The sequence below is a fragment of the Panicum virgatum genome, chromosome 5N, assembly GCF_016808335.1.
Source record: "Panicum virgatum strain AP13 chromosome 5N, P.virgatum_v5, whole genome shotgun sequence".
NCBI lineage: Eukaryota > Viridiplantae > Streptophyta > Magnoliopsida > Poales > Poaceae > Panicum > Panicum virgatum.
Window position 1 is genome coordinate 5,226,214 of NC_053149.1, and position 25,623 is coordinate 5,251,836.

Here is a 25,623-nt window from a genome sequence, read left to right on the forward strand (position 1 = left end):
TACACTCACCCTTGAACCATGTCGTTGAGGTCATCCTCGCTGTCGCCCCCCTGTGAAGCCTGAGCACCATCATCCTCGTTCCGCCAAGAGGCTTCGCCAGTGGCGCCCTTGGAGCCACGCGTGCCTAGACCGGCGCTGGCGCCGGCGCCGCTGCCTCCCCCCGGTCCCCTAGCTTGCGCGGCTGTCGGCGCCCTTGCTGGCCACGCTCCCCAGCAAGCCACCACGCCCGCCCTGGCCCGCCCGCAGCAAGCCATCTCGCCCGCCCGGGCCCGCGGCCCCTCGCTCGGTGGAGGACCCCTGGCCCTGGCTGGCTCGGGGGACCTCGCGTAGGTCACGAGCGCCGCCTGGATCCGCCGTAATCGCGGCGGCGTGGGGCCGGACCAGACCCTGACCAGCGGCAAGGGGGGCGCAGGGGAGCTCTGGATCCGGCGGCCGGTCCATCTCCGCGGGGGGCGCCTGGATCCGCCAGGAAGGGGAAGGGCGCGACGAGGGAGTCGCGCCGCCACCGCGAGCAGGCAGCGTCGGGGTCGGGGACGGGGCTCGGGGGGAACTGGGAAAGGTTAAGTTGAGGAAGGGTAGAATAGTCTTTTCCCCCAAAAGACTAACAGTTGGACTGGATGTAACCCTACAAATCTAACGGAAGGGCTATATACCAAAATCAATTTCGCTTTGAGGCCATATACCAAAGTACAAACGGGATAGGACTATGGATCTAAACTCAACTTTCTGGAGGGCCAACAAAACAATTTCCTTATATATATATATACATATATATATATATATATATACATATATATATATATATAGACACACGTGGTTTGTTTGGGTCGTTGTATAGATAGCCTTGTTTAAGGTTCCCAATGGGCCTCTCTTAATGCCACCTTGACCAATACGGCAGTGTACTGGGTACAGTGTGTCAGTTCAGCCAGCAGAATCATATTTGATATGCATATACCTCTTTTTTATTCCTCTCACGTTTCCTGTCATTTTGTTGTAATTTAGGATGCTCCGCAAACCCTAATAATATTTTTGTTGAGAGGATCCACCAGCCTAACCTAGGAACCATTTTGTTGCGCACTTTGTCCTGATTGCTTCACATGCATTTTTCAGCATTTCTAGTTACTTGCATAAATATTATCAAAGGGAGAGGGAAAAACTAGAGGGTAGAATCGTATTTCCACCATCATTTGATAGTAAATTTAACTTTTAAACCGAGTGCCATGGAAAGGAAGCTCTAACTTTTGATGTAACATATATAAGGGATGGGTGCAATTTTAAATGGTTCAGAAGAAATTTTCTCTAGATGCAACATCCGTTTGAAAATTGGCGGTCGTTGTAGCTCTATCATTAGTTCACTTTTAATTCCATTTAACTGATTTTATAGAAAGATATGTTAGGAGGATATGAAATATCAAAGAAAGATACGTTTCATGATGTATATGATAAAAGCAAATTTAATGTTGTAGATATGAGTGCATTTTTGAATATACTTTAATTCGACACAAGACAAACCAAAAGCAACTTGTGATTATATATACCAAACAAATTAATTGAGATTTTTGGTCGTAATCTCACGGGAGATGCTCCATGCATACATGCTGGCCCAGTACATTCTCTTTTGGTTAAAAGACCATTCACACTCACACCAGAATATTCCATGCAATTAGCACCTTTTTTACTTTCCTATAATCCTCTTTTGTTACTTTTCTCCCCACGCGCTGGGACAGACGGTCGCTCTCAACGCGATTCCCCCTCTCTCTCTCCTCTCCTCGAGCTCCCAAGTTTGAACTGGACTCGCGGATCGATCTTTTCACACTGGCCAGCCAACGCCTCGCGCTGGCACGGTTTCTCGGAGACGAACGCGGGGGACCCCTAGCGGCCCACTGCCTCGCCCCGCCCCTCATAAATCCCCCGCCGCGCCAGCCTCTGCCACCCCTTCCCCACCCGCTACGCGTACGCGCCCACACGTACACACACCTCCTGGCTTGTCTTCTTCTCCTCCCCTCACTCCTCTGACCACGGTCGCTGTGCCTGCGCCGCTGCGCGTGTTTATAGCTGTCTCCTCCCCACCTCCTCCTGACCACCTCTCTCTCTCTCTCTCTCTCTCTCTCTCTCTCTCTAGTCTCTGCGCGAGGAGTACGCGTCACTGCGCCGCACATAGAGAGGGAGATCGCCGCTGCGCCGGGGAGATGAGATGAGAGGAGCCGTGTTCCTGGCGGTCCTCGTCGCCGCCGCGGCGGCGGCGGCGGCGGGGGAGGGGCGGCCGGCGGCGGTGGAGGTGGACCCGAGGTGGCGGTTCCCGAGCCGGCGGCTGCGGGACGCGTACGTCGCGCTGCAGACGTGGAAGCGGCAGGCCATCTTCTCCGACCCCCGGAACCTCACGGCCGACTGGGTGGGGCCCGGGGTCTGCAACTACACGGGCGTCTACTGCGCGCCGCTCCCCTCGGCCCCCCGCGGGGAGCTCGCCGTCGCCGGGGTCGACCTCAACCACGGCGACATCGCGGGGTTCCTCCCGCCGGAGCTGGGCCTCCTCGCCGACCTCGCGCTGCTCCACCTCAACTCCAACCGCTTCTGCGGCGTCCTCCCGCCCGCGCTGCGCCGCCTCCGCCTCCTCCACGAGCTCGACCTCAGCAACAACCGCTTCGTCGGCCCGTTCCCGGACGTCGTCCTCGACCTCCCCGCGCTCCGCTTCCTCGACCTCCGCTTCAACGACTTCGAGGGCCCCGTGCCGCCGCGCCTCTTCGACCGCCCGCTCGACGCCATCTTCCTCAACCACAACCGCCTCCGCTTCCAGCTCCCGGACAACATCGGCAACTCGCCCGCCTCCGTCGTCGTCCTCGCGCACAACAGCTTCGGTGGGTGCCTCCCGGCGAGCATCGCCAACATGTCCGGCACGCTCAACGAGATCCTGCTCATCAACAACGGGCTCAGCTCCTGCTTCCCGGCGGAGCTCGGGCTGCTGCGGGAGCTCACGGTGCTCGACGTCAGCTTCAACGAGATCGAGGGCCCGCTGCCGCCGGAGCTGGCCCTGCTGAGGAAGCTGGAGCAGCTGGACGTCGCGCACAACCGCCTCACCGGCGCGATACCGCCGGGGATTTGCGAGCTGCCGCGCCTCAAGAACTTCACCTTCTCCTACAACTATTTCACCGGCGAGCCGCCGGCGTGCGCGCGCGTCGTGCCGCGGGACAGCGACCGGAGCAACTGCCTGCCCAACCGCCCGGCGCAGCGGACGCCGCAGCAGTGCGCCGCGTTCCACGCGCGCCCGCCCGTCAAATGCGCCGCGTTCCGGTGCAAGCCGTTCGTCCCGCCACTGCCCCCGCCGCGGCTTCCATCACCGCCGCCGCCCGCGCCACCTCTACCATCACCGCCGCCGCCGTCACCGCCCCCACCATCGCCGTCTCCTCCGCTGGCATCGCCACCGCCGCCATCTCCACCACCACCATCACCATCACCGCCGCCCCCGTCTCCACCGCCGCATTCACCGCCTCCTCCCGCGCCTGTTCACCGCCCACCGCCACCCCCGGCCGCTCCACATTGCCCACCATGCCCCATTCTGCCCACACCGCCACCCTGCACGCCAACGCATCCATGGCCGCCGCCGCCACCGTCTTACCCCGGCCCATTGCCACCCACAGATCCTGTTCGATACGCATCACCACCACCGCCACCGCATTACCCCGGCCCATTGCCACATACAGACCCTGTTCGATACGCGTCACCACCGCCTCCACCGCATCACCAAGACCCATGGCCATCAGTACACCCAGTTCAATATGGATCGCCGCCGCCCCCTCCACTGCATTGATTGAATCTCGAAGGAAGGAAATTTTCTGGATAGCTGGTTGGTTTGGTTTAGCTCTTGGCCCCTCCCTCGCCTCCTGCAATGGCTAACGGCTGCCAGATTTACCGATATACGTGGTCATTGTCATGCTTAGCTAATAGTGTTCTTGGTTGATGACGACGTGTGTTAAGAGAGTGTCGGTCCAGCCGTTGGTGCTGAAAGGGATTGGATTGAAGGCGATGGGTGGGACTTTGGAGCATTTAGGCTTGGGATTGCTGGTTAATTGTCTGTGAATAAGAAGAGTTTGAGCGGGACAGAAGAGGATTGTAGCCTTGTAGGTGCAGGGATATCATATATCTCGGTGTATAGAGAACTTCAGTTCTGTTGTTCAGTCAGACATAAGTTTAGAACAAGAAAATTCAACTGCTATTTCTTCCTTTTGTATCACAGCTATTATCGGTTTTTTAATATTATATTATTTAGTTCGATTCTTTTAACATTATCGTTTCTACATATATCTTTGTTTTCTGGTTCTGTTTATTTTCTGCTGGATTTTCGCTGCCCCTTTCCCTCACTTTGCTGTGTGCTGTGACTTTCTGAAGGTGGTTCATTGCATAGTGCGGTTTGCACAGCAGTATGCAATGAACCAATTGCACAGTTCTACTTATATCTTTGTTTTTTTGGTTCTGTTTATTCATTGCACACTGGGGTTTGCTGTGTGCTATGACTTTCTGAATGAATGTTTTTCATTTTTTTTATGTACCTTGTTTGCACATTATACCAACCTGAATTATTGGAGGACCTGGTCTCCCCATTTAGTTTGAATGGCTTTTAAAGCCTTCTGTTTCTTTCTCTTGTCGATCTGTGATGGGGTTGTAATGGGTTTATTAGGTCATGCTATTCTCTCAAATCAAACTGGTTCCAAGTCGTGCTACCTAGTAGTGAGCATCTGCTCTTGCTCCTCCTGTTTTCTTACCTGATTAATTGGGTGTGCCCCATTGTTGCTCTGGTGAAAGAAAATCCATTCAACATCTGTGCTACTATAGATACCTCAATCATGCAGAAGACTTTTGAACTTTTCAATTCAATAACAAGATTTTAAACTAATACTATATTATTGTGAAATGGCATGTTATCTTTCAAGTACGTACGTGGATGAGAATCTGACAAAAGACAACAAAAATATGTAATGAGCCATGCAACTTTCTTCAGGATTTGGTGTCTTTGTCTTGGTAAGGCCCTGTTTGTTTCCATCGGCTTTTTTTTTAGCTCCTGTCATATCAAAAGGAATTTTATCATTTAGGAATATCAAATAAAATTTATTTATAAAATCTTTTTGACAGATGGGTGCTAATTTGCGAGACGAATCTAATGAGCCTAATTAATCCATAATTTGCTACAGTGACCGTCCGCTAATTATGGGTTAATATACCTCGTTAGATTCGTCTCGCAATTTAGCTCTAGGGTTCTGCAGTTAGTTTTGTAATCAGATTTTATTTAATATTAATAAATATCAAGATTCTCTTGAATAAGACATAGTCTAAAGTTTAGCCCCTGAAACCAAACAACCTCTAAGGCATGGTCGAGTGCTGAATCCTGGCTTTCCTGCCATGTGCTTTGCTTGCTTGCTTCTGAAGTATCCAGGTCAGGAATACGATTTCTTTCCCTCCCAAGAACAACACTTTCTGATCTGGTCGATAATTGTTGAAGAAGCCATAGTATTTTGCCTGGCCTTCAGCTCCTGCTACTACCATTTGTTATCATGATGTTTGCTGCTACTGCAGAGCAGGCTTGGACTCTGAATCTTCTTTCAGCAGCACTGTATCAATCAGGCCTTTTTCTAATAGTTTTTAAATCACTTGTTAATCCTTGATTTGACCCATTGATTGCTTGTTGGAATATCTGCCGGTCATGAACTGCAAGTTTTGCAATTGGCAGTTGCAGACATTGTTTATCCATCCATGTTCCCTTTAACCCAGAAAGGTTGTGGCTGCATGTTGTTTAACTACAACTACACTTTGCTTTTGGGGGACTGGGAGAGCTGTCCTACAAGTAGTGCTCACTTCGGTTAAAATAAAACTAACCAGGTAAAAACTATCCCAGCGAGCTTGACAGCCAAACGGATGTGATTGGAGAGTGCCAGCCTTGGGTTCTTTTGAGGGGAAAAGGAGAGATAAATCTGATCTGGTTTACTTTTTGTGGTGCTTGTGCCCCAGATGACCGTTATACCCGTTGGTTCTTCAGCTTTTTGCTGCTGGAATCGGCATGCTTGATATTTTTGCATAGTCCTTTTCTCTCTGCATCTACGTTACAAAATAATCGAAAAAACTCGACCCGGAGGTATGACTGCCCTCATGGCATTGTGTTAAAGAAGAAAGTTTTTTCACACAGCACAAGAAAATCTCTTAACTCCGCCCCACTCATAAACAGGGCTCGTAACTCGTAATTAAGCCGGACAACCTCTGGTTTTATATGCCTGAGTCGGTTCTGCTTTGAATGTGGGGTGAGTGAGGAAGTTTTTTTTTTAGAATCGAACTACAAAACTGTGGGTGCTACTGAACCAGTTAGCCAACTTGGCTATTGGGTCGCTCGCAAAAAGAAAATAATAGAAGAATCCTACTTCATGTCCAGGAAAAAAAACAAATCTTTTTTCACTGTTAGCTCTTGAAGCTGCCACTGTTTCTGCGACTAAATGCGCACTGTGGTCGTAGTCGACCGTCTTCCTCCCATGTTAGGCACTGTAGCTGCAGAGCTTAGAGGCCATCTCCACCGGCGGAAATGTTGCAGTGGACGGCGGGGGTCTCCCACTTCCACGGCGCCACCTGTGGCCTCTTGGACGACCATGGGACACCGCAGGAAGACAACAAAAACTTCTCCTCATCTACCAATCCCACTAGTCCACTGCTGATCCTTGGTCGCATGGGATGAGCATGAGCCTGGTGGTGGCGGTCCGGTCCCCTCGTTGATCCTTGCATTTCCATCGCCGTGATTGTCGCCCATGTACTCTCTCTCTCTCTCTCTCTCTCTCTCTCTCTCTCTCTCTCTCTCTCTCTCTCTCTCTCTCTCTGTGCTGTACCTGCCGGATGGGCCACTAGTCAGTACTGGGCATCAGAGAACCTGCCCTTTCCTGTTCAGTTCTCATCGATGCGTATAACTGAACAAGGGCCCCGCGTATCAGCATGGCACCGTGCAGGTTGAGATGTAGGGTGCGTGACATTTCTTTTCAGAGTAAACGGATCAGTGTTACCAAAAAACCAGTGCAACTAAAAAAAACTATAGCAATGTGAAGATGATTTTTTTTTAAAGAACGTGAAGAGGAAATGTCACTCTTGATTTTCAGATGCTTTCAGCGTCCAAAGTCCAACCACTCGAGCCGGAGCAGTCGAGGCCGTAGGAAATTCCATCATTTTCGGATGAACCATTGTGATCCCGGGGAAGTGAGGGGAAATGGAGTGTGTGTTTTGGAAGTGCAGGTTGTGTTTTGGAAGAAGTGTCGGTGGCTTCTTTGATGGATGGATTTTAACACGACAGCCCACGGGGTTCTGCACTTGTGCCTGTTCTTCTGGTGGTCCAGCCTTGCTGCGTGTGACACCCAGGGTTCACAAAACCGTTGGGAACCGGTCCGGTCGGGCTGGTTCCGGTTTGGGCCGGTATCAAACCGGCCCAAATTTAAAATTCAAATTTGAATTTAAAAAAATAAAAAATTCTCAAAAAATTCTTAAAAATACTTCAAGGTGCGACGAATCTAATGGTGTCAAATTTTCTCAAAAAATCATTCATTTAGTATAGTTTGCGGGGATTTGAAGTTAAACAAAAAAACGTGCATACAAAAGTATACAAATACAATGTAAAAGTAGTACAAAAGAGGGTTAGAGGATTCATTTAGGCTAAAACATGTTATACAAATATTCATTTAGTATACTTTGTGGGCATTTAAATTTAAACAAAAAAAGAAAAAAAATTAATTTGGCGGGTTACCAATCAAATCAACCGGTTACCAGTCAAACCGACCGGTCAAACCGGCCGGTAAACCGGTACGAACCATTTGCATAGAGGATTTTAAATTCAAATTTGACTTCGACCGGTTTGGACCGGTTTCCGGCCAAACCGGTCCGGTATACCGGTACCAGACCCCGCCGGTTTGGCCGGACCGGGCGGTAACGTGAACCCTGGTGTCCTTTCTAAACTACAGTTTATTGGGCTGCCTCTGTATGTGCAGCCTTGGGCTTGTTGCCTAAACAAGAAGGCCCATCCATGTGTGCTTCCTTTCCTTTCTTTTTTCTTAATGAAGGGTTTTGCTACGGTACACCTAGGGATGGCAATGGGTCTAAACCCATCGGATTTTGCCGTCCCAAACCCAAACCCATGAAAATTATTTGAACCCATTAAAAACCCATACCCGTGACGGATTTAGAATTTTGCCCAAACCCATCGGGTTAGCGGGTACCCACGGGTCACCCGTGGGTCTACATTTTATTATACAATTTTTTCTCATGATCAATAAATTTAATATAGTAAACATCATTGTAGCGTATTATGAGTAAGAAATCTATGTTCACTAAATATTACAAAATGTAATATAAATATAAATAACAAGCTCTATATTTAAATGATTATAACACCAGATAAAGTCACAAATCCATCATATGCATATGTAAATACAACAACTGCAAAGCGACAACACCCATACCCACTACTTAAGGGTTCACCAAAATAAGAATAGAAGGGTAAGGATGTTAAATTTGTTATAAACTTATAAAACAAAATGACAATTGCTCTATGTAGGATCAGGTTTAGAAAACCCATGGGTTCACGGGTTCGGGTATTGTAGGAACAAACTCGTGCCCATAAACCCAACGGATAGGACTTTGTGCCCTTTAAAAAACTCACGGGTCTAAAAATTGACCCAAACCCATACCCTAATGGAATAAAAACCCATCGGGTTTCGGGTACCCTTTGCCATCCCTAGGTACACCAAAGCGACTATGGAGGTAATAGTTTTAATATTTAGTTTATATATTTTAAATTAAAAGAAATAGAGAATCAGAATTAACTTGCATGCAGATTAGTTGAGATCTTATATTTTTATTTATTTTTCCATGTGATGTGCGATCATAAACATTAGTTGATGAGATCTCAGATTTGTTTTAACGTGAACAAAAGCAAACGAGAGGTGTGTGGTCACTTTGAAAAAAACATGTCCGTGACAATAACATGTATATGTGACAAACTTGACCAGAAAAATATTTTTACAACCATATTATGGCAGGTGCCTATAACTTTTGTAGCATGACAGCCCATATGTATCATGACATAATAATCTAGTGGTAGAACTTGGTCTAACGTGACATGCCTGTAACGAATGATTTGAGAAAAAAGAGAGATGTATGTAGGCGTTTATTTTCTCTAGTGTGACATAAATACATATGCACATGTTATTGCTATGTTTGTGCGAGAGATGCTATGTATTTTAATTGTTATAGAAATTTTTTCTAAACTCCAATGAGACTAATATTGCTGCAATTTTCTCCATACACGTACGTGCATGCATGATTTAGGTGAAACAGCCTGGACGCATGATTAGAAAACGAGATTTGCAGTTCCATGATTTTCGGATCTGCAATTCTGCATGCATGCATGCAAGATAATTAAGCACATATATTTTTTATGTTTAAGATGGATTTCATCCTTGAAAATTTAATGGCTCAGATTTATTTCACTTCTTACCTCCTAAGAGGTAAATGGAGTGTTTCCTAAAATTTTGTCTGGCAGACTTGGGCTTGCACCTAAACAGGAATTTTCTAGAGCTTAAACTTAGTAATTTTTTTCCTCATCAAAGCATTTGCCCGAACTAGAACGACACATTTCCTTTGCCGTGTTGCCCAGACAAACAAAAGGCCGAGCAACACGCGCGTGGCCGAGAAGTGCAGTCACCATGTGTGCCCGCAACCATGATCTCCAGCATGGATTTCAGGGAATTTTTTCAAAAAAAAAAGGGAAGGACATTTCCTTACACGTGATGCTGGTTGTTGCTTGCTTGCTCACGGGCCACGCGGATTTCTGTTCTGGCTGCACTTGCACACTAGTGCATCAACACTGTAACTGATCAGGAACTAGTGGCTCCACCATCATTCTCTGCTCCAGTACTCCTGCAATCCTCTTGCTTCTCCTGGCTGTAGGGGCCAACTTTTTTTTTTTTTGATGAGGATGTGGGGGCCTAGTTGGGTGGCACTTGCCCTGTTGCCCACAGCACTCGGCATCAACCCATGCCATAACGCTAGTAGCTTAGCATCTGATCCTCCGGCTGGGACACTAGTGTCACAGTGGGGATGCTACGGATTCCTGATCATCCTCTAAGCCCACACTGACTGACTAATAGTTTTTTTACACGTTTCCTTGTATGGTCTGTGCTAAAAGATTTGCAAACGACATGTCGTGATGACCTTCCTGGGGCGCGATATTTCGATGTGACAGCTCAGCGGGCGGTCACTGATAATTTGTTGACCATAATGCTTCCTGTCTGCAAGGTTTGGAGCACGGCATATTCCTGTATGCAAGTTTATTAATTGTGCAACTCTCAGAACCTGCACCAGAAGCAACCCATTCCAAGTTCGGCTAGTAGAAATAGCCAACTGATTCAAATGTGTTCCGTAGGAGAGAATAAATCAGAATAAGCCGAAAACAGATATGCCGAGTAGATATAAATTTAAATAAATTGTTGTTAATTCGAAGCATAGTTCACACACTGGCCTAAAATACAATTTGACCAAAGTAGCCCAACAAGGGATTTATTGGGCTGCTTTGAGGTAAACTGTTAGGCTATAAGAGTATCTCCAAAAGTCTCTCTAAAACAACCTAATTACAAATTAGCTAAAAATAGCAAAATCGGGATACAAATTGAATCCAACAATCTCTTCAAAATCCTCTCCTCCCTATCTACCTCACTATCCAGTCCCCTCCACTAGCCATCTTTCGCGAGCCCCTTATCTCGCCATCCCCTCTGCGCATCCTCGGGTTGCGCATGGAGCATGCACTTGCGTTGGATACCTGTGATGATAAGGACCAACCGCCGATGTAGAGCCCCCGCGGCTCGTCACGCTCCTCCACTAGGGAGCCCCGCCCATGTGAAAAGTGGCGACGGGCGGCTAGGCTGGAGGAGGAGTTAGTTGTCGGGCCCTATACACCGATGATCCTCCTCCGACCACCTCCATTTCTGGCTCTTGCCTCAAATTGATCGCATGTGATCCCCTCATGCTCCCCCACCACTTCCCTACCGGCGGCAAACACTCCCCTTGCCGGAATTTCACCTCCACCGCCGCAGCTGTGCTTGGGGACGACATTGCAAGCCTTCTTTCTAGGGTGTTTAGTGCAAAATTTAGGAATCTTATTTGATACTTTACATTCTCAAGATTTACCTACCTAGTATGTCGGTTTCCCACCATTTAGAAGACTCTCTAATTTTTTATAGGGTTGGAAAAACTCCAAATTTAGCTAGAATGGTAGCTATTCTCTCGAAGTTGCTGGTTTAAGAGACAAAATTAGGATTTGAAGATGATGGGGGCAACTAAGTTAACTCATGGGATCAAATATTAAACACCTAGCTATTTCTTCTTAATCAAAAGTCTTTAAAAATTTTAAGAAAAGAGGGGGCGGGGGGCATGGCCTGGCTCACCAATGTCTAAAACAGATACTCACCTATGTTTTTTACTTTATCCTAAGTTAAATTCATCTAATATTAATCATGTTTTTAGCACGTTTAGAGGGAGGCAGGAATCCCCGTTTGTCACCACACCCGAGACATGATCCCGAAGATTCTGTCGACCGACATCATCCAGAGCTTATGAGCCCTACCATACGATAAAAAAAGCTCATGTCGACTTAGATTTACCGATCGATCATTCTCCTCCTCATCTCCAATGGCATCTCATCGACACACATGGTTACATCGTGCAATGGGTTAAGCCGGGGCATATGTCCCCATACCACTTTGCAATGCACCGCCGAGATCAGGCTATATGATATCTGATACCGATGAATTCAGAAATTCGACCATATATGCCCGCTCCCACTCTTAGTGTTCATCTCTATCCGTAATCATGGCCACTTCTTGTATCTACCTAGGTTTACCGACCTATCATTCGTATATCATCATGGTCGTTCTCCTCATCGTGGCTACGATGACATCTTGTCGTCACGTACCGTTGCATCATGCAATGATATATACCTCTACTATCGGTTTGAGTAGCCCTCTGAGCTTACACACACTCGATGAGTGCTTTACATAATGTGGGAATGTAAATGAAAAATGTAATGTGTTGCCTGTTTACAGATGGACCCATCATCCGTATATTGCCGCACTCCTCCTCCTCATCTCCGATGGCATCTCATCGACAAGCACTGTTACATCATGCAATGGGTTAGCCGGGGCATATGTCCCTGTACCACTTTGCAATGCACCGCCGAGATCAATCTATCTGATATTCTGATACTGATGCGTTTAGAAATTCGACCATATCTGCTCGCTCCCACTCCTAGTGTTCCTCTCTATCCGTACGTGGATGCGAGCTGCTCCATCTCCTTGCACGGCCACTAGTCCAATTTCTGTTCCCAGACGGTTGTGATACGCAAGTTGTGATAGGGTGATACGCAAGTTGCCAGTTTGTGCACGTCGATGTGCCGCTCTGCGTATCACAACTCTCGCGAGACGTACGGATCACAACCGTGTTCAACGGTTTGAGCTCGGCGTTTGGATACTTCTCGCGCCGTCCACTTTTTTTCTTTGGACCCCGTTGGGGGTGAAAGTGATCGGGTGCTCTAGCCTAAGAGGGGGAGGGGGTGAATTAGGCTCTAATAAAAACTTAGACCTATGGCTCCAACTAGTTTGCACAAAACTTAAACTAAAACATGCTATCAATATGTGCAACTAGGTTGTTCTAGTGTAAAACCCCTATCCCAAAAGAGTTTAGCAACCTATAGCCTTTCCTATCAAGAAACTATTCTATGAAAGTAAAGGCATACAAATTACTAGAAAGAAATGCGGAAGCTTAAAGAGCGGGATAGGAGATAGCAAACTCTTGACGCGGGTGTTTATCCCGTGGTTCGGTTAGCCACAAAGGCACACCTACATCCACGTTGTTGTAGCACTCACTAAGAGTATTGCTACTCGGCCACCAAGTCTCTTCCGTGAACACAATCACGGTCACCTTGGCCCCGGGTTCCACTAAGGAGCTTCTCCACAAAGGATGGGGGTCTCCACGTCCCCCGCACAAAGGTGTCGTCGCCGCTCCACACCAAGTCGGAGGGTCGATGACGTTGCCGGCGAGCTCCACGCTCCAAGGTGCCGGCGCACCAAGCTCTTGTTTTGGTTCACTAATGAACCACAGCACAAAGGCTCTAAGCCTTGCAAACTCACTCACTAAGAGCTAATCCTTTACACAACACTCTCAAAGTGTGCTAAGGGCTAAGGATATGATCTTGATGCTTTTGTATGGCTTGGAGATGTTCTTGGGTGTGTGTGGGATGTCCAGCAACTCCAGCAATCTTCAAATGGCCGGGGTGAGGCATATATATAGGCCACCAAGTCTTGTAGTCGTTGCTCCAACGGTTAGCTGAAAATCTGCGTACCACCGGAAGAACCGATGCCTCTTGGCGGGGTAGCGTCGGTTCATCCGGTCACTCATAACACGAAGTAGCCGTTGGACTCCTGACGGCTGACGCAGAGACCACCGGTTGAACCGATGCTTTGCACCGATGCCTCACCGGTTCAACCGGTGCTGAAGGAATCTTCTCCTGGACGCTGACGTCATTACACCGGTGGTATGCACCGATGCACCGTCGGTTGAACCGGTGCTGAAGAAACTTCTTCTGGGCACTTGACATCGTCTCTGGTACAAAGGACGGCCATTGCACCGATGCCCTATTTTGGACGTCGGTTCAACCGGTGCCTATAGGCTGACTTGGCTTCGACTCCCTTCTGCACCAAAGTACCATGGCGTCGGTTCTTCCGACTACCATCGGATGCTCCGATGCCCATGGCGTCGGTTCTTCCGGTGCTACTGACCGAAGAGCTTTCAAGGCGCTGCCCTGAGACCCGCGAGGGGCGGCTCCCCCTCGACCCCCGTCCGCTAACCGGGTAGCGGAACCCCCGTAGGGGCTGCCCTTCGGGCCTTGCTACGCCTATTTTCTCTTTCTCTTTGTCATCACTTGAACCTAAAAGCCTGAGAATGATCATCTTAACAATCATATTAGTCCAAGTGTTGTGTTGTCATTCGATCACCAAAATCACTCGAAATGGCATAAATGGTGCCATGTTCGTTACAGGGGGCTGAGACCAGAGCGAGGTCGCCCACTTTTATTGTGGCGCGGCTCGTGTCCAACAGCGTCCAGACGACACACGGACCTGAAAAAGATCCGGATGCACGGCACGTGTGTGGCTTTTCTACCATTCAGGCCTTTTTTTTTGGACATGCCTTCAGGCTATTTCTGCCTTTCTGAGCACAATCTGCCCGGCCGGACTACTGCATTTTGGCACACGTTGAAACGAACAAATGGAGGAGCTGGCGTCGTCGTAGACGACACGAGGAAGGAAGAAGACAAAAAAAAACCGGCGCGGTTGGTGGTTAGTTTTGGTGGCAGAGACGGCGCCCGCGCGCAGCGAGATCCACAGCGCCGCTCGCCGCTCGTCGTCGCCTGCCGTCTCGGTGTAGGAAGCTGCAGGTGCCCACCACGGCCCTGCCTGCCCTAACCGGCCGGCCTCACGGTGTCCAGCCGGATCTCGCGCACCCGTTGCTAGTCTTGGCAAGAACGAGCTCATCATCTGAGTTGGTGCGGATTCGGTAGCAACCCATTACCCATGCACGAGCCCAGTGCAGTGCGCGGTGCTCGTCACCGACGAAGAGGAAAATGATCTGGCTCCAAACCGGAAAAAGATTCATCCGAAAATGATCCGTGCCCAGTGCCCTACCAGAGGGTCAGTCTGTATCTGCCTCTTTGGGAGCGGTAACTTTGCAGATTTTTGTTTTTGTGTTGCCAGGAGTTCTGGAAATTTCTCTACTTGTCACAAACCTGCCTGCAAACAAACGAACTGGAGTTCCACACAAAATTTCTCCCGGCGACACGTACGGGTCCAAGTCCAGCCAAGTGAACTTCGTCGGAGCTCGGACCATCTCACCGGCGCCACACGTTCGAGGTTCGAACCCGGTGAGAAATTCGGGAGACGTTCGCCGGCGCGCCAGGCGTCGCCGCTCGCTTCCACTACTGGAGTGGATGGGGCGATTCGCTAAAGCAACGGGCGCGCGGCTTAAAGCCGCGCGTGCTCTCGCTGGGGAGAGATGCCGCGACAGGGACGGCCACGCACAGACAACGCTACCTCGCCGTCGCAGCGGAGACGGGGTCTCGCGCGCGAGTTGTGACGCGCAGCGGCACACGCCGCCACAGGCCTCAACTCGCCGCCACCGGCAGTAGAAATCAAGCCGGCGGCAGCGCCCGGCCGCCCGGCCGCCTGAGGCGGGGAAAAAACGGGCCACCGCCGCCACCACCTCCTCCCGTAGCTTGCTAGCCTCCCCCGACTCCAGAACAATATAAGCTAGCTAGCCCTCTCCGGTGAACGCCATCGGCGAAGTTACGCACGGTGGCCGCCATGGATGCCTCCAGGTAGCTTAACCATATAGCTTTGCTGGGAGGACGACGACGTACGGCAGCGTCTGCAACATCTAGCTACTACTACTACTACTAGCTCGAGTCTTCTCCGACCATTGCTGACGTAGGTGAGTCGCTTCTCCTCCGATCCTCGTCCCTCCCCCCCTAGCTAGCTGCTGTGCTGCTCATGATCTTGGCCCCGCGAGATCGTTTGCTGTTGCGTCCAAGTGAGCCCTGCCCCCTTGTCGGCCCCGTCGTTACTGCGGTGTACGCAAGCGCCATCATTTCTCTAATGGTTTTCGCTTTCCTTTCCGTGGTCGGGGGTCCAAGCTACGCGGCGTGCACAGATGTGTGTTTCTTGTCTTGCATGATAGTCTCTCTCTTGCTGCTTCCATCTTTTCCCCTCCTTGCCCCTCGCTCGCAGCTGGCTCGAGAAGAGATCGATCGGTCGGATCATGGAAATGTGACCATCGACCTGCCTCTAAGCTTGTATGTGTTGATCGATCGATCGGCCATCATTACTTGTTCCTCGCTGTTGTGTTGTTTTCAGGAAGACGGTTTGGTCTAGGCTATTAGAAGATGAACTGAATCAGTATGTGTTTCCTGAATCCTGATCGATCGTCGTGTGATCTCTTCATGATTTTTTAGGGAAGAAGTTGTGTAGGTTTTATACGTAGTTTCTTTTGATTATACGATTAGCCGGATAAGAGTGGACGTCATGTTCCTTTTGGGAGCTAATGGAGTTCAGGATATGCTCCAGAAAAGGAAAAGCGGTTCGATTTGTGCGATGGCAATTGCCCGAATCAGACAAGAGCCCATCTCTTGTTCTCATACAAAGCGGAACCATACGACCTTTTTTTTTTCTGTTGCTGAATCTATTATCTTATTATTTGACTAACAAATGAAGCATCCACGTTCGCTCTCAAAATCTAGAAATTTAACAGTAGTCTTTTTTTAATGGAACCGGTAAGAGTTTTGCCGTTCTTGTATTAATATAGGACTAATTAACAGTATAGTCAGTAAAAACGAACCTCAACTCGGCTCAGTTCTAGTTTAGAAGATGAACTCAATTAGTATCTTTCCTGATCCATGTTATTTACTTTGTTCTTGAATGTTTTAGGAGCTAGAGAGCTTCTGTTGGTTTCATACGTGGTTCTATCTTGGTTAGACGATTAACTGAATTGTTAGTACGGACGTCATGTTCCTTTTCCCAACATAAGTTCAGGATATGCTTCAGAAAAGGAAAAGCAGTCCGATATGTGCGATGAACCATTACCCAAATTAAACATGAACTCCTCTTCTGTTCATACATACTAGCTACAGGAAAAGTTTCAGGATAACTCTGTCTGCGTGAGAAATCAAAGAGACAAAACAATCCAAACACGGCTACCAGTCCTCAAGGAATTCAGGCATCCTTCATGATCGCCGTCCCTTTGCTTTATTCCCTTCTACAACCATCATCCAAATGCTTTAGTTTGCCCTGCTGCTGCTGCTTTGCTCTTTTTTTTCTTCTTTCCCACAGAACATCCAAAGCCCTGTGTGACAGTCACAGAAAAGCCATGCGCATCCTCTCCAGCAGTCCATGGAGCTTTCGTCACCGCCTCTCTTTTACCCTAATCCTTCTTTAAAGCCAAGCTTTGTTGCATTACACACCGGTCGCATTGCTTTTCAGATGCCTTTCACCTCTTTATACATGTACCCCTGTCCCTGTCATGACAGTCAATCCAGACTCCATAAACTACATGTGTAGCACGCTTTTGCAGCAGTTGCAAGGCTAACGTCTGAATTTGGAACACACAATAACCCCAGCTGTTTCAAGGAAGAGGATGAGTGCTAATTAAAATGGGGGGAAAACAACACTGTTTCTTGCAAGCTGCAACTGCCAGCACTAGGTGTTAATGGCAGTTTGTTATGGCTACCACAAATCGGCATCACAAATCTGGTCAATGCGAGTGAAATAGTACTATAGCACAGTACAGTGTCGTAACCGGCGGCCATTGCCCACAAAGCAAGGCAAGAACAAAGCACTCCGATCCTTTAGGGCGATGCTTTGGGGCAAAGAAACACATCGTTTTCGAACGAGGATGTCAGTCGAGCGCGACGTACGTAACGAACTGCGAGCTCTGCCGCATCACGACTTGCGTGTGAGCAACTCTGCTGCGTCTATTTTTGCCCCCCTTGATTTATCTTTGGCTATGTGTCCGTGTGTGCAGGAAGCAGCGTTCTTGGGTGTAGATGACGCTTGCTGGTAGCGGCGTCGACATGGAGGCCGGTGGCGCGGCGGCAGGGCCCGGCGGCGCGGCCGCCGACGACGAGGCGCGGTGCGGCGGGCGGTTCGTGGAGGACTGGTGCTGCGCCTGCGCGGGGCTCCTCGCCGGGCCCAACCCGATGATGGCGCGGTACCTGTACGCGCTCATCTTCCTCGTCACCAACCTCCTCGCCTGGACCCTCCGCGACTACGGCAACTCCGCCCTCGACGAGCTCCAGCGTGCGTGAAATACTTCATACTATCCCTAACCTACACACACCCGTGCACGAGCACCGGCCACCGGCAGGCTAGCTCGTGTTCACGCAAGTCTCGCACGCGTTGCCGCGCGCCGACCAGACGTCACTGACCGCCAGCGTGCTCGTGCCGTGTGCGTGCAGGGCTCAAGGTCTGCCAGGGCGCGCGCTACTGCCTGGGAGCCGAGGGCGTGCTGCGGGTCAGCCTCGGCTGCTTTGTATCCTTGTCGCAATCGATCGATCGATCAAAAAAAAAAATTCCGTTCTGATTGATCATCACGCCCGTGTTCTTGCCTTCTTGGACGATCACGATGATGCAGGGCGTGCTATTGTTACCCTTGACCATGGATGAACTACTTGTTCCAGCTCTTCTTCTTCGTGATGTTCATGTCCACCGTGAACACGAGGAAGGTGCATGAGTGCCGGAACTCGTGGCACTCGGAGTGGTGGCCGGCCAAGGTCGTCCTCTGGCTGGGTTTCACAGTCGTCACCTTCCTCGCGCCGTCGCCGCTCGTCCAGCTCTACGGTCAGTCCCCGGCCGATCACCTCGGCTCGACGACGACCTTGTTGTTTCCAGTTGCAGAATGTTTCTCACGATGTTGCTGACGACGCTGGTGTTCGATCCTCTGATCTTTGCAGGGAAGGTCGCGCATTTCGGAGCAGGGTATGTGCCTGCATTTTTTCTTGGTTTCAGACCTTTCGTGTTCTTCTTCAGTTTAGGATGCTGGTTCCATGGAACATGTCCTAACTTGCCTCGGAATCAAACGCGAGCAGGGCGTTCCTGGTGATCCAGCTCATCAGCGTGACCAGGTTCATCATGTGGCTCAACGACTGCTGCCAGTCGGAGGTCACCCGGAAGAGATGGTAGGTTCCCTCGCTTTTGCTTCCTGGCAACTGCTCACCGACCGTCCGATGCTGTGATCTGACGGTGGAGGTTCCCTGCGGATGCAGCCACCTGCAGATTCAGGCGGTGTCCATCGTCACCTACGTCGGGTCGCTGCTGGGGATCGTGCTCATGTACGTGTGGTACGCGCCGAGCCCGGCCTGCAAGCTCAACATCCTCTTCGTCACCGTCACGCTGGTGCTCGTGCAGCTCATGACCTTCGTCTCCATGAGCTCCAAGGTCAGTAGGCGCATGCTCTGAACAATGGCGGCCATCGGCGGGGTTTGGAAATGTAGGCTGAATGGTCTGACGGAATCGCCCCTGAAATACAGGTGAAGGCAGGGTACCTGGCGCCGGGGCTGATGGGCATCTACGTCGTGTTCCTGTGCTGGTCGGCAATCAGAAGGTGAGATCGGGACCCCGAACCTGAAACTCTGAACAACGTGACTGATTGCATGTTTGCATCTCAAAGTTGTCCATTTCGCAGTAAGATTTACTTCCTTTTCTCTTGCCGAAACAGTGAACCTCACACGGAGATCTGCAACAAGAAGGCAGAAGTTGCCACGAGTGCGGACTGGGTGAACATCGCGGTAGACTTATTAGCTCTCTTTGGCGATTGATTGTTCATTAGTTCACTAGGAATGTACGTTCTGCACTAGTCTGACGATGAATCGGCTATCTGACAAGAGCTATATGTGTCTCCGGCAGAGCTTTGTGATCGCGGTCATCGTCATCGTGGCAGCGACCTTCTCGACCGGAATCGACTCCAAGTGCCTCCAGGTATGTTCTCTCATCTGGAGTTCTGGACCAGACTGAGCATCACTTGGTGGTCGCCGCCTGGCGGCCAGGGTCTGTGCCACACTGAAACTGAAAGTCTGAAAAGCCTGAACCTCGGCTACGTCTGCAGTTCAAGAAGGCAGAGGGGGAGTCGGAGGAGGACGACATCCCCTACGGGTTCGGCTTCTTCCACCTGGTGTTCGCCATGGGCGCCATGTACTTCGCCATGATCTTCGTCGGCTGGAACGCGCACCAGACAATGGAGAAGTATGTTCTGAAGAAGAAAAAAAAAACCTCCACTCTTTCTGAATCCATAAGACGAAACAATTACCTTCACCTTGTTAATCTGACACCATGATCGACCATCTGCGACGTCAGGTGGACGATCGACGTCGGGTGGGCGAGCACGTGGGTGCGCATCGGCAACGAGTGGCTGGCGGCGATCGTGTACAGTAAGTGAACTGACTGATCATATGTATCCAGTGAGCAAACACTGTCAGAACTCTGTGTTTTCTGACGGATGAATGCTCGCTTGCGCTTGCAGTATGGATGATGATCGCGCCCATCATCTGGAAGACGCGGCAGGTGGGATCATCGGCGGAGACATGAGCTGATGAACAATCAACCACTAATGTGACATCAGAAAACAAAAAAAGAAAAAGAAAAGGAAGAGGTCTGATCAAGAGGAGTTCAAGACTGACGCACTGCTTGCTGGTCAGCTAATTTTTGCTAAGCAGAAGAGGTGAGGCAACTAGTAGTATCATATTAGTAGTAACACCCAAGTAACCAAGGTGGCGTGAAGCTCGGTTGAACGAGGAAGGCGCTCCTCATCGATCGCTGTCGCTGCACAAAACTGAAAGCGTCATCTTTTGCTTGTCGCTGATTCTCGCTCGCTGCTGCGGGGCTCATTGTTTGGAGTTTGGACCCTGCATCTGCATTGATGCCTTGACAGAAGGAAGGCAGCACGCTACACGCAATTGTTGTACAAACAAACACGAGCAAGTTCTATCAATAGCTGTAGAGGCCGGAATAAAGAAAGACTTGCCTTCGCAAAGGTGAACTGAGTTGCTCCAGAAACCAGGCTCTTTCCTGTTCCGAACCGCAGAACACTAGAAACGGAGCTTGGCTAGAGCAATCGATCCTGAATTTCTGATGATATTGGGCAGCACCGGTGGTGACGCCGGAAGCAGCGTCCCGAGATCCTCGCCGGCGATCCACCGGAGAAGAAACAAGCTCGGCCGGCGTCAGGCGACACGCTCGCCTCGCCGGTAGCGGACATGGCGGGTTGGCGGCGGCGAAGCTGCGGGGGAGGGAGGGGGGGGGGGGGGGGCGAAGCACCCTCATAATGCTCGCGCGGGCCGCGTCCGATCCAGGGCTTCCCAGTTAAGCCCATGAGGCTTTGCAGGCTGGGCAGTTTAAGCCCATCTCACGAAATGAGGGTGCTTGGTGGGCTCATTATGACTTTGTTGCGGGACGGGCCTCCAAATACCCGATTAGCTTGCGGTTCGGCGCATGCGTGTACATAGGTTTTCTTTAAAGAAAAAACAACAAAAACAAAAACATGGGGTTTCAGTCTTCTAGAAGCTTCTGGAAAGAATCCGACTTGCTCAGTCCTTCCTCCGCACAATCTCTTAGGGACCTCCGTCCCAAAATAAATACAATTCTATGGTTCCAAATTTGTCTCACAAAAAATGCAACTTTGACTTAGCAATCACAAAAGACAAGAGTCTTGGAAAACTTCTGTTACAAAAAACAAGCCAATGTCTAGATTTTTTTTATAAATGACAAGGACAATTTGTTAATTTGCATCTAGTATTGGTTTACGTGTTCGGTCCTAAAATTGCATTTATTTGGGGCGGAGGGAGTAGGTATATTGGTCTTCTCTTCGCAAAAAAAAAGAGAGTATATTAGTCTTGTCTCCATACCACCTCCAAATCATGCAAGTAGGATGTTAGAAGTAGGGAGCTAGGAGCGCTAAGCCATCTGTCAGAACTTGTAGGAAGAAGAGAAGCTGATCTCGGCTTTTCCAAGCATGGTTCGCCCTTTCTGAGGAAGGACAGAATTTCTGAACGTGCAACCGCTAGACTGACGCTGACAGATGCGTACTGTACCATACCGACTCTGGGACGACTCTTCCAGTTCATCTGGCATCCTCCTGTTTTTGCTGCTAGGTAAGAATGTAAACGGATCAGATACAGACGAATATTACTGATATTATATTTATTTTCATATTTTTGTTCGAATGCGAAGTCGAATATGAATAGTGCTAGTTTTTGTCGGATAAGATTACAATGGATGTCGACATCATAAAAATATAACTTATGAGTATTTGGATATGGATCGGTTACGGATATTGAATACTCGGAAACGGATACGAACGGATAAAAACTCTTCCAGACCAGATCAAATTCGAATACAGTCGGGAAATATCCGTACCATTTACATCTCTACTGCTAGGTTTTCGAGGCTTCTGGAAGTTTAGAAGAGAGGCCAACTTTTGGTCGGTTCTTCCTCGACTGCTACTCTCATCACCTCCTCCATACCTCGAATCATGCGAAATGAGATACGTACAAGAAATAGGGGAAGAACGCAACGCTAAGCCATCCCTCGCCACAAACAGCTGGGACAAAAGCAAAATAATTGCCCCAATTAAGATATATATATATATTCAGTGTCAGTGTCAGTGTCAGCAAGAGCAGCAGCAACATGGCCCTTGCTGGACTCTCGACGACGCACACACAAGATACAGTAAAGCAGCGCGACCATCGGAGATCGGATCAGACCAGACCGCTGACGCAGGTCGTGCATGCGATCGATGCAACAATCGGATCGGCCAGAGGGCGGGCGGCCCAAAAGGAAAGGGAAGGCGTCAAGTTTCTTCCCGCGCGCAGATTGGTGGTTGCCAAATCGAGTTCGGTCCGCGACGCCATCGGCGGTCGGCCCCGCGGATCGGGCCCGGGATCACGCGACCGGACACCAGTCACATCGCCGCCGCCGCCGCGGTTTCGCGGCGAACGGTGAGCCGTACGTGTACGTGCTCCACCTCCGTCTCGGTCCGGCTTCGTCGTCACGGCGCACGTCACCGGCGACGTGCCTGCCCCAATCGTTCACGCTGGGGGCCACGTGCGGGATCCTGTTTGTTAGCCTGTTCTTGCCAGGCAGCAGCGATAGTTGTCGCTGCACTGCATTCTCGCACTCGCCTTCTAGAACCTGGCCGTGGCAGGGAGGTCGGCACATCTTGGGGGGGGCGGGGGGGGGGGGGGGGTCAAATTTATCCAGCGATTTACACTGAATAAAAACTGAAAACTCATGCTTTTCCGCTAGAGAATGTTGTGGTATTGGTTTGAGGCAGTAGAGATCAGTAACCGCATCCTTACTCCTGGATGCATGCATGAAGATGGGAAGTCAGAGACTCAGAGGCTCAACTTGCATGCATGCATCTCCGCAGCAAACACACCGGAAAACAGAAAAGGCTGCTGGCAAAGGCCAACGCAAACACTGCTGCACCCTACCCTCAGGCCTCAGCTGACCTCTCTCCATCCAGGGCCAGCCGCCCAGGGCGTTACGCTACAGCCTACACCTACAGCCTCCTCCAGCGCCAGTTCGCCACAGGACTTTCGACAGCTCAGCCCTCCCGACACGGCACCATGCATGTCCAGCATCCAACCCAAGAACCCAACCGTTTGGCTGGTGATTTGGGCAGGAGCTGTAGCCTGTAGCCTGTAGCAATTGATGTCTCGCTGGCATCTTGCGCCAGGCAACCAGGCGCCACACATGCCATGCGCCCGCCGCCCGGAGCCCCTGGCCCAGCTCGGCACGGCCGCGCTGACGGCCCGCCTTATCTACTGACCACACGGGCACGGCCCTGCGGCGGGCGGCTCCGGCGCTGCTCCCCTCATCGCTTGCGTCACCGGCGTCCCCTCCCCCGCCGTATAAATGGGTGGCAGGCCAGGCCGCGCCCACTCCTCTCCACCAACAGCTCGCTCGCCCCACCGCCTCACTCTCGCTTGCCACAGCCTGACAGCCATCAGCCATTCAGCCTCGCTCGCTAGCTAGCTTCCAGGAGCAACAGCTTTGTCGTGTACCCAACGTGGTTTCTTGGCTCGCATCGCAATGCCGGCCATGGTGGAGGAGGTCCGGGCGGCGGCGGAGGCGGGGGCGGCCGGGCCGCACTTCCTGGTGGTGACCTACCCGGCGCAGGGCCACATCAACCCGGCGCGCCACCTCGCGCGCCGCCTGCTCCGCGCCACGGGGGCGCGCGTCACCATCTCCACCGCCGCGTCCGCGTTCCGCAAGATGTTCCCGGGCGACGAGGAGGGGGCGGCGGCCGGCGAGTGCCACCGCGACGCCGCGGGGGTGTGGTACGTGCCCTACTCCGACGGCTACGACGCCGGGTTCGACCGCGCCGTGCACGACCACACGCACTACATGAGCCAGGTCAGGGTCGTCGGCTCCCGCACGCTCGGGGCCGTCCTCGAACGCCTCCGCGCCGCGGGGCGGCCCGTCACGCTCGTCGTCTACACGCTGCTGCTCTCGTGGGTCGCCGACGTGGCCCGCGGCCACGGCGTGCCCGCCGCGCTCTACTGGATCCAGCCGGCCACCGTGCTCGCCGCGTACCTGCACTTCTTCCGCGGCACCGACGGCGTGGACAGGGCCATCGCCGCGGCGGGCGGCGACCCCATGGCCACCGTCCGCGTCCCGGGCCTCCCGCCGCTCCGCATCCGCGACCTGCCGTCGTTCATCGCCAACACCTCCGAGGACGACCCGTACGCGTTCGTCGCCGACATGTTCCGCGAGCTCGTCGACATGCTCGGCCGCGAGGACAGCCCCAGCGTGCTCACCAACACGTTCGACGCCATGGAGCCCGAGGCGGTGGCGTCGCTGCGCGAGCACGGCGTCGACATCGTCCCCGTCGGCCCCGTGCTCTCCTTCCTCGACGAGGCGCCGGGGGCCGGGTGCGTGTCCGTCGCGAAGAACGGCGGCAACGACCTGTTCAAGCAGGACGGCACGGGCTACCTCGAGTGGCTGGACGCGCAGGCGCCCGGCTCGGTGGTGTACATCTCGTTCGGGAGCCTGTCGATGATGAGCAAGCGGCAGATCGAGGAGGTGGCGCGCGGCATGGCGGCGAGCGGGCGGCCGTTCCTGTGGGTGCTGCGGGAGGACAACCGCAGCAGCGAGGGCGCCGGCGACGCGGCGTCGCTCGGCGGCGAGCGCGGCATGGTGGTGGAGTGGTGCGACCAGGTGCGGGTGCTGTCGCACCCGGCCGTGGGGTGCTTCGTCACGCACTGCGGCTGGAACTCGACGCTGGAGAGCGTGGCGTGCGGCGTGCCCACCGTGGGGGTGCCCCAGTGGACGGACCAGGGCACCAACGCGTGGCTGGTGGAGCGGCTCGGCGCCGGGGTCAGGGCCGCCGTCAGCGACAAGGACGGCGTGCTGGAGGCCGACGAGCTGCGGAGGTGCCTCGACTTCGCCACGTCCGAGATGGTGCGCGCCAAGGCCGCCGTGTGGAGGGAGAAGGCGCACGCCTCGGCGGCGGAGGGCGGCTCGTCGGAGCGGAACCTCAGGGCGTTCGTCGGGAAGCAGCTCGGCGGCGGCAACTAGGCTGTCCTCGCTCTCTCGGTCGCGTCGATGCATTGCTCTATGCCAACAAGGATGGCATAGTAGGATGGATGGAGCCTACAAGTACCTAGAAGACACCGACCTATATATTACACCTAATATACTGTACTTTTACATTGCTGTATCCGGTTCTTGGGAAATACTATCAAACATCGTTGTGTTCATGGTGGATTTTACGTGGTGGTAATTATTCGACTAAATTTCATGGTTGCCTCCCGACGACCCAAGAAGAAGTACCTTGCATGCTTATCATCTCTATTATGACTCACTTCTGACATTATTATATACATGCATGCACCCATCTTTGTTCTAAAGAAGTTACTCTATATCAATGTTATCCTAAACGCTAAACGGTAAACATTCGACCATTCTTTGTTTAGCATTTAGGCTGTTTAAACAGAGTTAAAAGGCTTAAACAGTTTGA

The 25,623-nt window shown here is 51.4% G+C and overlaps 3 protein-coding genes across 4 annotated transcripts; all 3 read left to right on the forward strand.

The window, feature by feature from the left end:
- The first annotated feature begins 1,967 nt into the window (after positions 1–1,967).
- LOC120676133 (leucine-rich repeat extensin-like protein 3) lies at positions 1,968–4,278 on the forward strand. Its single transcript, XM_039957356.1, has one exon. The coding sequence runs from the start codon at positions 2,195–2,197 to the stop codon at positions 3,803–3,805; it is 1,611 nt and encodes a 536-aa protein (XP_039813290.1). The 5' UTR covers positions 1,968–2,194; the 3' UTR covers positions 3,806–4,278.
- A 10,848-nt stretch (positions 4,279–15,126) lies between these two features.
- On the forward strand, positions 15,127–20,640 carry LOC120674192 (probable serine incorporator). 2 transcript variants are annotated; one of them, XM_039955330.1, is made up of 13 exons: positions 15,127–15,546; positions 17,632–17,906; positions 18,065–18,138; positions 18,287–18,446; positions 18,560–18,584; positions 18,695–18,784; positions 18,872–19,043; positions 19,136–19,209; positions 19,324–19,393; positions 19,512–19,583; positions 19,711–19,847; positions 19,959–20,032; positions 20,125–20,640. In XM_039955330.1, the coding sequence occupies exons 2-13, from the start codon at positions 17,654–17,656 to the stop codon at positions 20,187–20,189; spliced, it is 1,266 nt and encodes a 421-aa protein (XP_039811264.1). In that variant the 5' UTR covers positions 15,127–15,546; positions 17,632–17,653; the 3' UTR covers positions 20,190–20,640. The 2 variants fall into 2 exon arrangements, with proteins under 2 accessions (XP_039811264.1, XP_039811265.1); XM_039955331.1 differs by having other exon boundaries at positions 15,153–15,542.
- Positions 20,641–23,502: 2,862 nt separating this feature from the next.
- LOC120675871 (UDP-glycosyltransferase 75C1-like) lies at positions 23,503–25,404 on the forward strand. Its single transcript, XM_039957082.1, has one exon. The coding sequence runs from the start codon at positions 23,694–23,696 to the stop codon at positions 25,179–25,181; it is 1,488 nt and encodes a 495-aa protein (XP_039813016.1). The 5' UTR covers positions 23,503–23,693; the 3' UTR covers positions 25,182–25,404.
- The last annotated feature ends 219 nt before the right edge of the window (positions 25,405–25,623 follow it).